Source organism: Cervus elaphus, chromosome 31, assembly GCF_910594005.1.
Source record: "Cervus elaphus chromosome 31, mCerEla1.1, whole genome shotgun sequence".
Classification (NCBI taxonomy): Eukaryota; Metazoa; Chordata; class Mammalia; order Artiodactyla; family Cervidae; genus Cervus; species Cervus elaphus.
The window spans coordinates 8,397,096-8,413,436 of NC_057845.1; the positions used below are offsets into that span (position 1 = coordinate 8,397,096).

The 16,341-nt window shown below is 38.3% G+C and overlaps 1 protein-coding gene across 8 annotated transcripts in view; it reads left to right on the forward strand.

The window, feature by feature from the left end:
* Positions 1-16,341, forward strand: part of GRIK1 (glutamate ionotropic receptor kainate type subunit 1) — a 438,838-nt gene that overhangs the window by 379,925 nt on the left and 42,572 nt on the right. For all 8 annotated transcript variants that reach the window (XM_043893053.1, XM_043893051.1, XM_043893054.1 and 5 more), the window contains 4 exons: positions 2,412-2,615; positions 3,584-3,807; positions 9,652-9,770; positions 14,265-14,482. In XM_043893053.1, coding sequence (XP_043748988.1) covers positions 2,412-2,615; positions 3,584-3,807; positions 9,652-9,770; positions 14,265-14,482 — 765 coding nt within the window. The remainder of the gene's footprint in view (positions 1-2,411; positions 2,616-3,583; positions 3,808-9,651; positions 9,771-14,264; positions 14,483-16,341) is intronic.

Consider the following 16,341-nt stretch of genomic DNA (forward strand, 5'->3'; position numbering starts at 1 on the left):
TCGCCTGAGACAGGAGATCAGTGGGCTCCAGGTTAGGAATTTACATTCAGCCTCCTGTTTGCTCTCTGAAGTGGAAGGAACAACAGAAGCAGGGATAAAAACCCCAGCTTTGTCTCTTGTGGACATATTAAGAAGGCAATCATGCAGGAACAGAGACGGACTAAACCTTGCCTGAAAAGGATCAAGAGATCACATAGCCCCTCTCCTTGGGGCAAGGGAGACACTACACCTGTGCATAGAGGCTCCTTGGGAATCAAAATTCAGGGAATGCCAGGCCATAATAAGTCTTGCTTCTCTCCTCCCAGACGCCTTTGCATGGAAGTCCATCTTTTCCAGGTGCACCTAGGGGAAGGTCCTGAGACAAATTAGCTGGGGCTGGGGGGTGGGGTGGGGTGGGGGGAGGTGGAGAACCCAACTGGCCAGTGGGAAGACAACGACTCGAAAAACCATCCCTTTATAAAGGATATAAACTTCCCAGAGGCACACCTCTCTTGCAGAGTTCACCCGTGTGTCTTTCCGCTTGCACTCTGCTTTTCCAATAAACATTTTGCTTTTCTCTTTGCCTTCCACCTCCTCATCAGAATTCTTTCTTATCAAGGTAAGTGAGGACTGGGAATTTAAGCCCTAGTTGCTGGACTCCGTGGTCTAGCAATCAGGACTCCTGGTCAGGGAGCTGAGGTCTCTCTTCCAGCTGCTGGTTGCTGCTGTGTGCGTCCAAAATCACCTTGGCCTGCTCATTCCTCTGTACTGCTCCTTTATCAGCTGTACTCCTTTCTTGAAAGAAAAGTGAAAGTGAAGTCGCTCAGTCATGTCTGACTCTTTGCAACCCCATGGACTGTAGCCCACCAGGCTTGTCCATCCATGGGATTTTCCAGGCAAGAGTACTGGAATGGGTTGCCATTTCCTTCTTCAGAGGATCTCCCCGATCCCAGGGATCGAGCCTGGGTCTCCTGCATTGTAGGGAGATGCCTTACTGTCTGAGCCACCAGGGAAGTCCTTTCTTGACTGCTCTTTAAAAGCCCAGGTAAAGGCAGCTCCCGCTCCCTGTTGCAATCCTATCATGCCCCGTCCAGCCACTGTTCACTCACAAACTGTTGGTCCTCCCTCTTTGCTCCTCCCTAATCCAAGAATGGTGATTCCCAGGTAGCACTCCTGGTAAGGAACCCGCCTGCCAATGCAAGAACATAACAGTTATGGGTTCAATCCCTGGGTCAGGAAGATCCCCTGGAGGAGGACATAGCAACCCACTCCAGTATTCTTGTCTGGAGCATCCCACGGACAGAGGAGCCTGGTGGGGCACAGTCCATCAGGTCTCAAAGAGTCATACATGACTAAAGTGACTGAGCAACTTAGCACACACGCAATCCAAGAAACACATAGGAGTGGCCGCCTCTAAAATCATCACTTGTGGACATTCCTGTTTTGATTCACTCCATTATGTGAAATTTATTTCTGAAACAGTTTCTGAGAATTGTTCATCCAAATCAAAAACTTTTTTTCTGGTGACTAGTTTCTCATGGAAATATAGAGTTTTCTACTTCTATCAGTTTTTTTGAGAATAAGCCTAAACATACAGGACAGTTCAGTAACATAGTAACTATTTTGATTTTATAAAATAAAGTAAAATTTTACTTAGTCAAATGAGAATTAATAAGGCTAGAGATACGTAGTTGTAAGGAAATATCCGTTATTCGTAGGATAGGGGATTTATCATATAAGCAAAGAACTTACAAGACGGAATCTCTGAGATGAGTTCAAATAAGAAAATGTAACTGATGATGAAAGGAGACATCAAAACAGTCTCTGAATAAGATATCCTGAAGGAAGCCAGGAAAAATATGTAAATATTAAGGGAAGAGTGAAATTGAAATGCAATTTAGCTGAAAAATGAGAAAATTAAAATATTTAGAGTACTTAGGAGAGAGGAAATTTGAAAAATAAGAGAATATATTTGCTGATTTAGATTTCCTTTAGTAAGTAGGTGAAGCTCGTAGATATAAGCCAGGAGGGTAGGTGGGTCTAGCCCTAGAAGCTTAGGTGTAGGCACGGCTAGAAACCAGGCAGCCAGACATCAGATCCTCCACTGCCTTCTCAGCTAGACCTAAGGTTTAAACGTGATCCTGTCTCTATCACACCGTTTACTCACAGCTCTGCCCTCAGCAGTGGAGGGGAAAAAAACTCTCAAAGAGAGAAGAGGGAGAGAAAGCAACATAGGAAGTGTTCTATATTTATAGAAGATGCACAAAAGATGAGCTTAGTAAAGGCAGAAAAGGAAGTGACTTCCTTTAGTATTCTCAAATCTTAAAAACTGTTTTCAAATATTTTATGTCTTCTGGCTGTTGTTGGAGCTCATGTAAGTAAATTCTTCCTTTCATTATAGCAGGGTTTCACGTGTGATTTGTTTCATATAGGAAGAACCCTATGTGATGTACAGGAAATCTGATAAGCCCCTGTATGGAAATGACAGATTTGAAGGATATTGCCTGGATCTGTTGAAGGAATTGTCAAACATCCTGGGTTTCATTTACGATGTTAAACTCGTCGCTGACGGCAAATATGGAGCTCAGAATGACAAGGGAGAGTGGAACGGAATGGTCAAGGAGCTTATAGATCATGTAAGCAGAAATGCGTCTCCTGCATTGTGGTCTTAAATGTCTTAAAAATGTGTGATGAGAAGTAAATGAAGAGAGAAAGATGTCTGAGTCAGAGGCAGAAGGCATATATATATATATATATATATATTTTTTTTTTTAATCATAAAAATGACCTAAAAAGTGGGAGAAAACCACCTATAAATGTAGTTTCCTTACTTAGGAGGGCAACAGGGATGAAAATTGAGGATAAAAATTTATGGGCTCATCCTTCATACTGAAGAATAAACTTGAGTGATTCTTAGATTAGATAAGGAGTTCTGAAGTTTGCAGCTTGAAGCAAAATCTCATCAACTAATTTTATGACCAAGTTGCTCATTTCTTACTTTTCTCACATGTCCTTTTTTAAAGACATTTTTCTGCAATTTTTCCCCCTCCATTTAGTTCCAGAATGTGTGTATGTGGAACACATATATATTTGAGTTTAACACATATATATTTGGGTTTGAGCAAAGGCTGAGAGATGGTGAAGGACAGGGAAGCCTGGCGAGCTGCAGTCCATGGGGTCGCAAAGAGTTGGACATGACTTAGCAACTGAACTACAACACATATATATTGGAGAAGGAAATGACAACCTGCTCCAATAGTCTTGCCTGGGGAATCCCGCAGACAGAGGAGCTTGATGGGCTACAGTCCATGGGGTTGAAAGAATCGGACATGACTTAGCAACTAAATATCACCTGCCTTACATATATACGTGTGTGTGTGTGTGTGTATGTTTCACACCTTCTGCTTTCTCTTTGCTAACAAATACTATTCCATAAACATAACTGTGTAGTCAACTGTTTTTATGTCAGAGTCAATCATCATAGAAGCTTCTTGTGTGAGAAGTTTTTGGAGTTGAGAATGGGAATCAGGAGAACCAGGGAGAGTCTAGACATTCTCTCGGAAGCTAGACAGCTAAAGGAACCTTTTCAAACTTGCTTTTGCAGAAGGCCGACCTGGCAGTGGCTCCTCTTACCATCACCTACGTGCGGGAAAAAGTCATCGACTTCTCCAAACCCTTCATGACCCTGGGCATCAGCATTCTCTACCGGAAGCCCAATGGCACTAATCCAGGGGTCTTCTCCTTCCTCAACCCCCTGTCCCCTGACATTTGGATGTATGTCCTCTTAGCCTGCTTAGGAGTCAGCTGTGTACTTTTTGTGATCGCAAGGTAAGTTAGAGAACCACTGAACTTCCAACAGGTCTAGGTCAGTCTCAGGTTGAACTGTGTGCTCTGGAGGTAGACAGAGATCATGAACATCAAAGTATTCATTTAGTTTTGCCTGGTGTTCTGTTCTGTCATGTTCCCCCTCATAAAAGCCACTCTGTAAATGAATATCTTCTAATTATTTATAAAGGTACTTTTAAAAAATAGTAAGATCACTACGTTTTATACTAATTTAATTTTATCAGTATTTAAAGCAACATACAATGGTTATTTACCCATTTTCCATGAATTATATTGCCACAAAAGCCAGAGCTCAGCTAATAAATCTAAAGCAATTCAACAGGGAGAGGAAAATGGTGTACGGATACTTGACCCCTGGAATATTTGCAAATAATAAGCAAAATAGAAAAAAAAAGTCAGCTAGGAACTGTTGTAGCAATTAAGAAACACTGGATTAAAAAGGATCATGGAATCTTCCAGAATAAAGACAAACACTTTTGAAAATTGTATAAAATTTATTTTTAAAAAATCGGTTAACAAGAGAATTCTAGAAATAACTATGAATACAATCTGGAGGTATGAAATCTTTGTGCTACCCTGGTGATTCTGTTTAGATTTTATTTTCTGAAACAACTCTACATTTAACCATTCTGCTCCACACAATTTTTCAAAGGATTTTTATACCATTCAGTAGATCATATTTTCTAAATACCTTTGATAGTGAATTTGAAACACAGCTGCTTTAAGCTGTTGGCTTAAACAGTTGATAGCCCTGGACAAACCATGTTAAAAAAATAATTGCATTTTTATGTGCTCTACTCATTTTCAATCTTTTTCATCTTTCAACAAGTAACTTTTCAACTCAGTAAACTTTTTCCTAATCAATTTTTGTTTTCCCTCTAGGAATTTCTAAGAGAAATATTTCTTCATCCTAGTCCTTTGTCATTGTTCACTGCATGATTTTGATTAATGCCAGGTAACTCTTTCTCTGGCATAATTATGAAGAAAACTTAGAAAAATAACCTAGTTTAGAAAGGTCTTACAGATCCTTTGCAGACACAGTCAAAGCAAATTAATGTGTACTTTCGCATATGAGTGAGACACATTCAATAAGAAATGAATGTTTGGAAGTTCTTTATACCTCATAAACTATACAATTACCAAACCCTAGATTGTTTTCCAAGTTTTGTCCAGATATTAATTTTAAATAATTACCAAAGCATTCTTTCCATGTGTCCTACCTCAGAAAATAATATAGTGGCAGTATGTAGTGTGATATTATCCTTTGATAATACTCAATCAGTGGTTCTCAACTAGGAGAGATTTTATCCCCCAGGGAACATTTGACAGTGTCAGGAAATAGCTTTTGATTGTTATAGCTGAGGGTGGAGGATGCTACTGGTATCTGGTAGATAGAGTCCAGGGATGTAGCTAAACATCCTGCAGTGTGCAAAACATCATGCCTCCTATGACAAAAAGATATCCCCAAAATGTCAATAGCGTCAAGTTGGAAAAACTGTGCTCTAAATAGTTAAAGATGATATTGCTTGGAATGTCTAATTTTCAAAGATGAATCACTCACCTTTGGAGGTGCATGTCTCATTACTTGCTCCTAAGTGAAATAAATACTCCCTTCAAATGGTCATGTAATATATGATTGCCTCAAGGGGATGTGCCATCTGACGATAGCTAAGAAATCTTGTGCTGGCTTGTTGTTCCATTCCTCTATTTGGGGCCCACACCTGCTGGGTGATTTTAGGACTAGTGGGGCAATCCAAGCAGCAGAGGGTACCAGAGAAGTGAGTTTCCGTATTCCCCAGTTCATTGCTTTATCTAGGCAGTGATGCTGATGAATAGAATAGTCAAGACAATGTTGATGAGCAAGTAATTACATTATTTATCACACTGACTTGCCCAAATTGGCAAAAGAGAAAACCATGTCAACAGCATCCAGCAGTTCTCACAAACACACGATTTGAAAGTATTTGTTTACATTTGACCCCAACTGTGTCTTCAAGTTGCCTTATTTTTACCACCAAACGAATGTAGCATTCAGTAGCTTTCCCATCCTTATGTTATCTGTTCCTCTGTAAGCTCCTGGTGATCCAGAGCCCTACATTTTCTAACTTGATTCTCTTTCAATGAAGAAAACAGCCTCCAGGACTTCCCTGATGGTCCAGTAGTTAAGATTCCACGCTTCTAATGCAGGGATGCAGGTTCAGTCCCTGGCCAGGAAACTAAAGTCCCATATGCCGTGTAGTGTGGCCAAAAAATTAAAAGAAGCAGCCTTGTTTCTCCCCCAATCAACACCATTTACTCAGGATTCCTACTCACCAACAGTACATTTTGTAGACCAGTTTTTTCTTTGTTTAGCTTATTACCCTTCTCACTGTCTTTCTCTTCACTCGGGGTCTTGGAGAAGTGGAAGTGTCAGACATCAAACCCAATCTTTCACGCAGCATGGTGGTAAAACGTAAAAAATTTAAAAAATAACTCCCTGCGGTGCACAGGTGCATTGTCATGGGGATTGCATTCGCAACTATATTCATCTTCCCCATACCTCTGAATCCATTTCTGCTTCCAGTTCATAAAGCCACTAAATATATCTTGGATGTGATTCCCCAAGACAAATCCTGGTTAAATAAGTGTGCCGATTCTCTTTGACTTCCCATCATCATACCCTGAGACCATGAACTTGGTTACTCTGCATCAGTAAGCTAAGATGGAAAATGACTTTCTGTTACCACCTTAGTGGTTTGCATTCAAAGTTAGTGAAATAGAAATGAAAAACAGTTAATCTCCTAATCATTGTTAGCTCTAGAGAGGCTTTTGAATTTGTGTTTTGAAGTATACCCTTTCTTGTCCTTTTAGAGGGGAAAAATAAAGCTCATCACTGCTTTGGGCTTATGTCCTCACTAGACAGAGGCTTACGAATCATTTGCTGAACTGAATTGATTTATAAAGTTAGACAAACTAAGGAAAATCATATAAAAATTTTTAGTTACTGTGACTTGTTACAAACGTGCCTGTCAGTGTTTTTGCTTTGTGGTTGACATTTTATAAATTACTTTTTGTAAAGTATTTAATCCCAAGGAATTATGTCCATCATGAACATACAATTTAGATAGACCAAATATTCAGAAATAATGTCTGCTTACATCTTACAATTTATGTTTATCTTCTTAAAATGGACATTTTTTAATTTGGCTTCTGGCAAAGAAAAGATCAAGAAAACCTTTGACTGTAGCTCTACGGTTATACTATAAACCCAGCCAGTTACATTACAAGATTGAGAGCTTTCTCCATTAAAAGATCTCCCTCTTGTTGATGTAGCCTGATATCCATTCTCAGTCATAAAAAGAATCCCTTAATTAGAAGTCTTCAGTATGAGCATCATTATATATCTTCCATTCAAGTAAAAGCCTGGCATATATGAACATAAAACCAAAATGAGCCTCTGTATTTCAGTATAACTCTTCGAGATGCAAGTTTTGACATAAATTCTAAGCACATTTGTCCTTTTCTCTGTCATTTGACTAAAACTGAAATCAGGTGAGCAGAGCAGCTTCAGACTATCATTGGTACAGGCCATGAATTAATCTTTCTATCGGGCTTCCTGGTGATGACATTGCTGTCACACTGGCTATCTTTAAGCAGACGTTAGGAATTTCAAGCTGAAATATCCACATCCAGGCAACAGGTAGATCTATTGCATTATGAAAACCAGTGTGCTACGGTACAGCATCAAATCACTATTTAGTATTCCTCAGTCCACACTCTCTCCAAGTCACTCAGAATCCCAGAGAAAAAGAATCTAAAATATCTCCACAGAGCAGGCAGAATCACATTGCTGTTTGGACAGTTTTCTTTTTTGCCAGAGAAAACTAGATGAATTGTTCACTTAGAGCTGCAAAGTCTGAAATACTGGAGCAGGACCGAGTGAGATGCAGCTTTCCAAACAAAGAGGTGGTGAGTTCATTCATCAGAGCACAGACATGGGAGAAATGCCGGAATATCACGGGGCTGGTGGTGGCCAGGTTTTATGATCTGTTTAGAAAAACTTCTGCTTTGGAAGGCAGAGCCCTCCTAGTGTATTGCAATTAATTTTCTTAAATTATTGTACAAGTGCCAATGATACTGCTTAAGTAGTGGCATTTTTACTCTGCATACTGCTTCAATTAGTAGGTTCGTTAATATTGGTATCGGGTTCTTCGGCTCAGCAAACTTCTATGGTTATAAGAGAGTATAAATTCAAAACTTAATTATATTGTTGAAACAGTAATTAAAATGTATTGGCATGGCATTGTCAATTAAAGCTTTATTCATAAGCTTCACAGGAACCTGCACTGTTTGCCCTGCAGCTGTGGAGAGGCGCAGTAATGAGTTGGATGCCATTATTATGGGATAAAGTACGAGGCTGTTATCCTAGTCTCCTTAAGACTTGATGAGGAGACCCTGTATACTTTTCAGAAGGGGTCTGCAGGTTTAGAGCATGGTGTTTCATTTAGAACTGTCTGCCCGCTTCCTTGTGCCTGATTCAAAGTGTGCCCCGCTTCTCGCTATAGATAATGTATTCACCCTAACACCAACTCTCCACCACGTGTCAGCTGCCTGCTATTGTTTACTGCTGAAACCTTATGGCCGGAGAGCATTCCATATGTTCTCATTGACTTTATGGGGTTTGAACATTACTCTTACACTCCTGCTTGCATTAAAAGGACCCAATGGCAAATGGCATAGCTTTCGGTGCTAAGGACTACTGCATTTTAAATCATTTCCACATCGCTTCACAGAGCACTTGCTAATGTCGTTTTTGGAAAAATAAGTGCCCCTTGGAAAGATAGTCTTAAAAAGGAAACACAGAGCAGGCAGCTCCTTGGACTTGTAGAGGTCAGGCAGATGTTTAGAAAATAGAAGAACCAAAAATCATTTCAGCCCCTCAAATTTTTATTTTAACACAACTTAGAGATATCTGGATTCTTTCTTCTTTACAAATAAGGAAACTGAAGCCAGAGGGTTTAAATTACTTGTTCAAGGTTGACTTCCTTGCCAACTAGGGCTGGTGATCAAATGACCACAGTTCACAGTTGTAGAAACAATTCGAAATGAATCTTAGAGGAAAGTCTGAACCTAAAACTGTCCATCCAGACATGCTCTGGCCTTAACATTAATGAAGTCTGATGCCTGGGCCAGGGTACTTCTGAATTTGAATTTATCTCTTCATTTAAAGATTGGGATTTTTATCTCCACATACTATCATAAAAACATCGAATACACCCCAATCCAAACCTTCTTTTTGTTCACTAATCGTTTGAAACTTGCAACTCCTTTGATGCATTATGAAATCACTAGACTACATAGACTCCTTTGATCTATCAGTCAATAACCCTTGAAGTCCAGTCAGCCCTGTATTTCCTGTCTTCCTCAGCACCTAGCGACACAGGGTCTTGATATTACAGTTGGTATGCAATTGTGTGTATCATCGTCATCGCTGCTCTGTGGGGTAAATACTTGGGATGAGTGGACCTCCCTTTGCAGTCCATCTAGGTGTTCAATAAAATGGAAATGAGTGAAAACTCAGAAAAATTCAGTAGACATAGATCTGAGGAATATGGTTCCAGCCAACCAAAGGGCTTTGCCTAGAGATCAGAAGACTGGTAAATATATAATGTCTAGAGTCTCCTTTGCACTTTGCCCACTAAAGCTGTAAGTTTATGAACCTGGCCTACTGTTTGGTTTGACGCATCCCTCATTAGCTGTTGGGTATGGTGCCTCATTCAGTGGATTTCTGCTGGTGCCGCAAGTATCTACCTCATGTTTACAGACTGTTTCTGTTAACTACTGCAGGTTTACACCCTACGAGTGGTATAACCCTCACCCATGCAACCCTGACTCAGACGTGGTGGAAAACAATTTTACTTTACTAAATAGTTTCTGGTTTGGAGTTGGAGCTCTCATGCAACAAGGTACAAGGTTGCCCATCTTTGTCACACGCATCCCACAGTCTGCTGACAGGCTTTTATGCTGGTAAACTCCACCAAGAAGATAGGGAGTAGGCTAAAAACCAACTCAGAAGTTAAAAAGATTGAACCCAGCTTCCTAGACAGTTCTAAAAATAAAAAAGACAAAAATATGACAGGAACAGAATTCCTTTGCTACAGATCTAAAATAAACTTCTATCAAGCAACAAATACAAATTTTCCTAGAGGGAAGGAAAGGATAAATTACCTTAGAAATTGTTTACAAATGCATAGATGGAGATATCTATCTTTTCCTTTTTAGTCATAACCTCACAAGTTACAATTTGGAAAGGGATAAAATTTGAATCCTTTGAAAATTAGGTTGACTTACAGCCTTCCAATAGATGACAGTCCCTAAAACTGTCACCTAATTACCACTCTGACAAACCCTACTGGGATTTATCTTAGTTTCCCAGTAACTTTTTACACTCTCCCTCAGTTAGTAACCATAGCAACAGTAAACTGGAGATGTTGGAGGAAATGAAATTCAAACCACAGAAATGTAATACATTTTGTACATTTTCTATGATTTGGAGGATTTTGATTTTGTGGGGAAGGGAGGAGTAGGTTGTTTTAACCTTTGGAAGAAATCCAACACTTCTGTGGATTTTCCTCAGCTTTGATTCCAGGCGTATGGTCTAGAAAATACTTCTCAAGATTAAATGCATTAATTTAAGAAAATCATCAGTCACAGATGCTGTTGTGTTTGGAATATCTCCTTATTTGACAACAAGCTGCAAAATAAATTGGCAAAGGAAATTTCAACTAGGATATATATTAAAGATGTTTGTTACTTAGGGGTAAACCCCAAGGTTTCTCAGGAGGGACTTGTTATCATGCTACTCGAAGTGTTTATATTGTGTTTAAAAATTCCAAGGAGAGAGAACAAGGGTTTCTAGTGTGGAAATACCAAATAATTGAGCAAAGTGAGTAAATCATCTCAACACGCAGTTAAGTATAGTTTATTCAGGCAGTGCAAAGTAGGTGTGGACCCAGCACCTGATTTACTGGAAATCACTTGCGTGAGTTTAAAGCATAAGACAGAACTATAAATCCCACAGGAAAACTCATTGGATGACATATACTGCTTTACCAGTGCATTTAGTCTTTAAGGCATTTATCTTGGGGGCCATCAATTTCAAAAAGTGAAAGAGACTTCCTTCCTCACCAGTAGCTTGCCTTCCTATGCCATTAGAATAGAAAAATACAGCCTTGGGTTTCCTAGAGTATGCAGCACGCCTGTGCAGGTATACGTGACCGTGACTGCCTTTTGTCATATGAGTGTTATTGTTGTTGTTTAGTCGCTATATCATGTCCAACTCTGCAACCCCTAGGACTGTAGCCTGCCAGCTCCTCTGTCCATGGGATTTCCCAGGCAAGAATACTGGAGGGAGTTGCCATATCCTTTTCCATGGATCTTCCCGATCCAGGGGTCAAACACATGTATCCTGAATTGGAAGGCAGATTCTTTACTGCTGAGCCACAAGGGAAGCCCATCATATGAGAGTACCCTCTCCCTAAATTTCTCTTTGATATGCTACCTGTTTGGAGTTTCCCATCATCCACAGCAAACCGTGGGATGCAGTGTCTGCTAGTTACCACGACCTTGGGTACATGACAGTCAGCCCCAACCAGACTCTGCTTGTTTTTCAAGAAGTTTAAAGTATCTGTCAGGTGAAAAAATATTACGATGTACAAATTTGCAGACTGGTGACTATTCGTGCATTTGTCCTTAGCATGTGGCATTGGACCGGGTAGCTAACTTCTATACTGACTGTTGTGCTCTTGCTAGCAAAAGTTTGTCACTGTACTCAATTGGAAACCATTTTGTTTAATTTGTTTTTTAATGTGATGATCAGGCTTTCTCTTTTCTACAGAGCGTGAGCAAAGTCTGGATCAGGATTGGCTGTCATGTCTGCCGTAAAAGGCACTAAAGAGACTTCAGCAAGTATTGTCTCTCATCCCAAATATTTTCTGATGATGTTTTATTCTACTTTTATTACTGTCATGATTTCATCCTCTAGAGTTCTGAACTTTAACAAATCATCTCTACTTGAGTGAAGTCATTTCTAGGTATATCAGTTAACACTGAGAGTCATGAAAGTCAGAAAACTGTGTGAATTTTTTTCAAAAGATGAAGTGTTGAGAAATTCATACCATCTACCAAGGGTTTAAAATGTAGTACGAATAGGTTCCTATCAATTATTTTTAATTTCCAAGACAACTTCATTCAAACGTATAAATACATTTTATTTTGAAGTGTGATAGAATTGAATTTATTATTGCATGTAGACAGTTGGTTATCCATCTGTCTGCCCAGTTTTCCTGCCATATAATACACAATTATACAAATAATAAATTAAAACCTGATCTTTTCACAAATGCAACCAAATAAAATAAGGATAAATTCACAGCAGAAAATCTATACCTATAAGCTAGGAAAATATATCTACTAACTGTATTACCTATTTCCTATGGGTATTTTATGAAATAAATGGTGTTTTAACGATAGCCAACTAAAGATCTAAAATAATATCACACTGCCATGAGGCTGCTAGATCAATTCAGCACGAAGATATGAAACAAACTTGGGCATTAAACATACACACCCATAGGCATATAAATCCCATTAAACTGCAAGATTACAACAGCAACACACTATCTTACTAAATCCTTAGAAGCAATTTGATGAAAACTGTTATAAATCTGTGTAACGTTACACACTCAAATTCAAACAAACAAGCAAAAAAAAAAAAAGAAATAAAAACCACGGTGAAGCCATTAATCTCATTAAAAGAGAATAAAGTACAAAGAATAGCTTTAGAAGACTATAGCTAATTCAAAGCTAAGAAACTCTTTATCTGCATATCATGAGCCTGGAGCTGACTCTGATTTCATGAGAAATATTTGCATTTGTTTACAGATTAACCTTGAGCATAAATTCATGTATTTGTAGATTGGTAAACTCCAATTTCCCTATCTTAAGTCATTAACGACAAAACTTCAAGACAATCAGAATAGTGAAAGACTCCTTTAAACCAGATAATTCACCTGCTGAACTTCACACTTTAGATTTAACTTAGGGTGTATCCCATGGACGGAGGAGCCTGGTAGGCTGCAGTTCATGGGGTCGCGAAGAGTTGGACATGGCTGAGCGACTTCACTTTCACTTTTCACTTTTATGCATTGGAGAAGGAAATGGCAACCCACTCCAGTGTTCTTGCCTGGAGAATCCCAGGGATGGGGTCGCACAGAGTCGGACACGACTGAAGTGACTTAGCAGTAGCAGTTTTCCTTTCACTTCTTAAGTGGTCCCATAAACTCTATCATTTCTCCAAGTTTATGGAGAAAATGCCAAGAGAGAAACAATGGTGAATTTCAGGCAAGCAGATTAACCAAAATCCATCCATGGATCAGTACAATGAGGGTAAGGGCTGCATATACCTTTCTGCCCCTTTCGGTTCTGCTGCTGGATTTATAGCCTTCCATAGCTCAGCTTGATCAAAAGTTATGAGCTAGAGCGCTTTCACAGATGCTTGTCCTTTGTGTAGGTAAACTTTGCCCATATACCCTTTCTTCAAGAGAGAAAGATGTTTTTTCTTTTTTTGGTAAATACATTAAATGCCTCTATATTACCTTTATACAAATAATCAGGAATCATCTGATAACACCTAAAATGAGTGTTTTTTACCAAGAATGACCCCTTTTCACGTGCAAAACAGCCAGTCTTTGAAGCATAATTAAATTGTACTTTATTCGAGGACAAAATTGTGCCTTTTCAGTGAATATATTATTTTCAGTTAAACAAGAATCAACATTAAAAAAATAATTTTGACTTCAAAAATAACATAAAACAATAAAAAATGATTCATCAGCCATCAAGTACAGTTGCATCCAATATCATTTGATTTGTAAAATAGTGTTTTATTAAATGCATGTGATAAATAGCATGCTATGTAAATCTTTTGAAAGTTTCTCCCATTCTTTAATATTAAATAAAATGTTAATGTTAATATTTTAAAGCCTTCACTGTTGTACAACCAAGAACATTTTATTTCACACAATAAGATGCATATTAGACAGTACAAAAAGGCCAGAACTCTGAGGATATTTCAGCAAAAACAAGCAAACAAACTCAAACCTAAGCAACTAAACTATTTACAAATTTTAGACATATTATATCTCAGGGTTAAAACTATTAAAACCATCAAATGGAAATAAATCACACTTAAGCAGCAGCAGTGATAAAAGATCATTTAGATTTTGCTTCATTTTCTAAAAGATACATCTATTCACCTACACACAAGAGAATAAATGCTTGATAGATTTATGATTTTGAGTCACAAAAATGCATTATCTCTCTAGACTACTGTTGAATCTTGAGTCTCCTCTCTTCTAACACCTCTGTTTAACACTCTTACTCTGATGATACCATCACAGGATCAGAGTTGATGCCCAAAGCTCTCTCGACCAGAATAGTTGGAGGGATATGGTGGTTTTTCACCCTAATCATCATTTCATCCTACACTGCCAATCTGGCCGCCTTCTTGACAGTAGAACGAATGGAATCCCCCATTGACTCAGCGGATGATTTGGCAAAACAAACCAAGATAGAATATGGGGCTGTCAGAGATGGATCAACAATGACCTTCTTCAAGGTAAGGAACTAACAGTGTGTTTTCAATGGTCATCTCATACTAATGGAAAGAGGGTGTAGAATAAGAGTCTGTCCAAAAACTTAAAAAAAATTGTTAGGCCATTTTTTTATAAAATAAAATGTCTAATGATATAATCTGATTACAAAGAACCCAGGTGCCCACGGCAGTCAGTGTAAAGCAATTTCTTCAGTTCATCTAGATATCAGCCCTTCTATGCCCAATATAGTACACTCAGATCCACATATCTCGACCTTCAATATCTTTCTCTTGCCTTTAGACCATTTAAATATCAATCCTTCTATCCTCAATTTAGTACACTCAGTTCAACATATCAGTACCTTCAATATCTTTTCTTACCTTTATATACATTGATTAATGACTCATGTATGGAACTCACAAAATAAAGTTTACTTAATCTGAAATTCTGACAATCAAAAAATGTGAATATCATTATTTGATTCTTTGTGTTCTATACTGGATAAGACAGGAGCAGATAACAAGTAAATGTGTTGATAGTGGAATTTATTTGCACAATTAAATCCAAAAATATCCCAGGAGACTCCAGTCTAATATTGCATCTGCACCAACAGGGACAGTGCTCCCAGAGCAGCCTGAAGCCTTCCCATAGCCTAGAGAGCTTTCTGAGGCACCAAACGAGATTTAAGCTGGAATCAATATAGTTTTAGTGTCAAGTACATTTTGTTGTTCATGTCTTTTAATGACTTACCCGGAGTAATGAAACTGATTTCAGCCTTGCATACAGAATAAGCTGTAGTACTTTTATTATCAAATCTCAGATACTGTATCTCCCATGGGGGAAAATATGGATTTTAATAGATCCAGAAACCTTTAGAGATGACAAAAAACCTTAGAGATCAGAAAGATTCAGACCTTCACATTACTCATGAAAAGAACAAAACCCTCAGAAGCTAAATTACCTGCTCAAAATCATACACTTGGTTTAAGACAGAGATAGGCTAGGACCTTCTTGTAAGAGGTAATTGTGCCTGGGAGGCGGGGGGTGGAGTGGGGAAGGAAAACAACAATTGTAACCAAAATAAACTCTAAAAACACTTTTGTCAACATCTCACACCCGAATTACGAAAATGAAGTTACCACTCCAGGACCAAGTGGACTGCTCTGACTTGTGGAGGATATTAATGTAGAGACAAGATATTAAGGGTAAAAAGAAGTGAACACTTCTTGGTGTAATAGTTCACAAAAATTGGTATTGTGTATGTGTGTATGTTAATAGCTCAGTTGTGTCCGACTCTCCGCAACCCCATGGACTGTAGCTCACCAGGCTCCCATCTATTACTTATGCAGTGCGTGTGGTTTAGCAGTTATCAACAGTAATAGATAAACAAATAAAAACTTGTTTTAAGAGTAAACTAGGGGGCATCCCTGGCAATCCAGTGGTTGATACTTCACCTTCCAATGCAGGGAGTGTGGGTTTGATTCCTGGTCAAAGAGCTAAGATACCATATGCCTTGGAACCAAAAAAAAAAAAAAATACAAAATATAAAACAGAAATGATATTTTAATACATTTAATAAAGTTTTTAAAAAATGGTCCACATCAAAAAAAAATCTTAATAAAAAGAGTACACTACACCAGTACACTATACCCAGAGGTTTATAAAAAACAGAGTAATCTTAAAATGTTAGGATTTTCTTTTCCTCTATTTAAAAAAAAATGATTTTTAAACACTTTTTTTTTTAAAAGAAATATGTCATTGATTTAATGAAGGTATAAAGTGTGGTGACTGTTTCTTTCTTGGACAAGTGTTGTTTTCAGGACAAATGACATTAAATATTGGCTTTCCAACTTTCTGAAAGCTTGAATTTTCCTAAAATCAA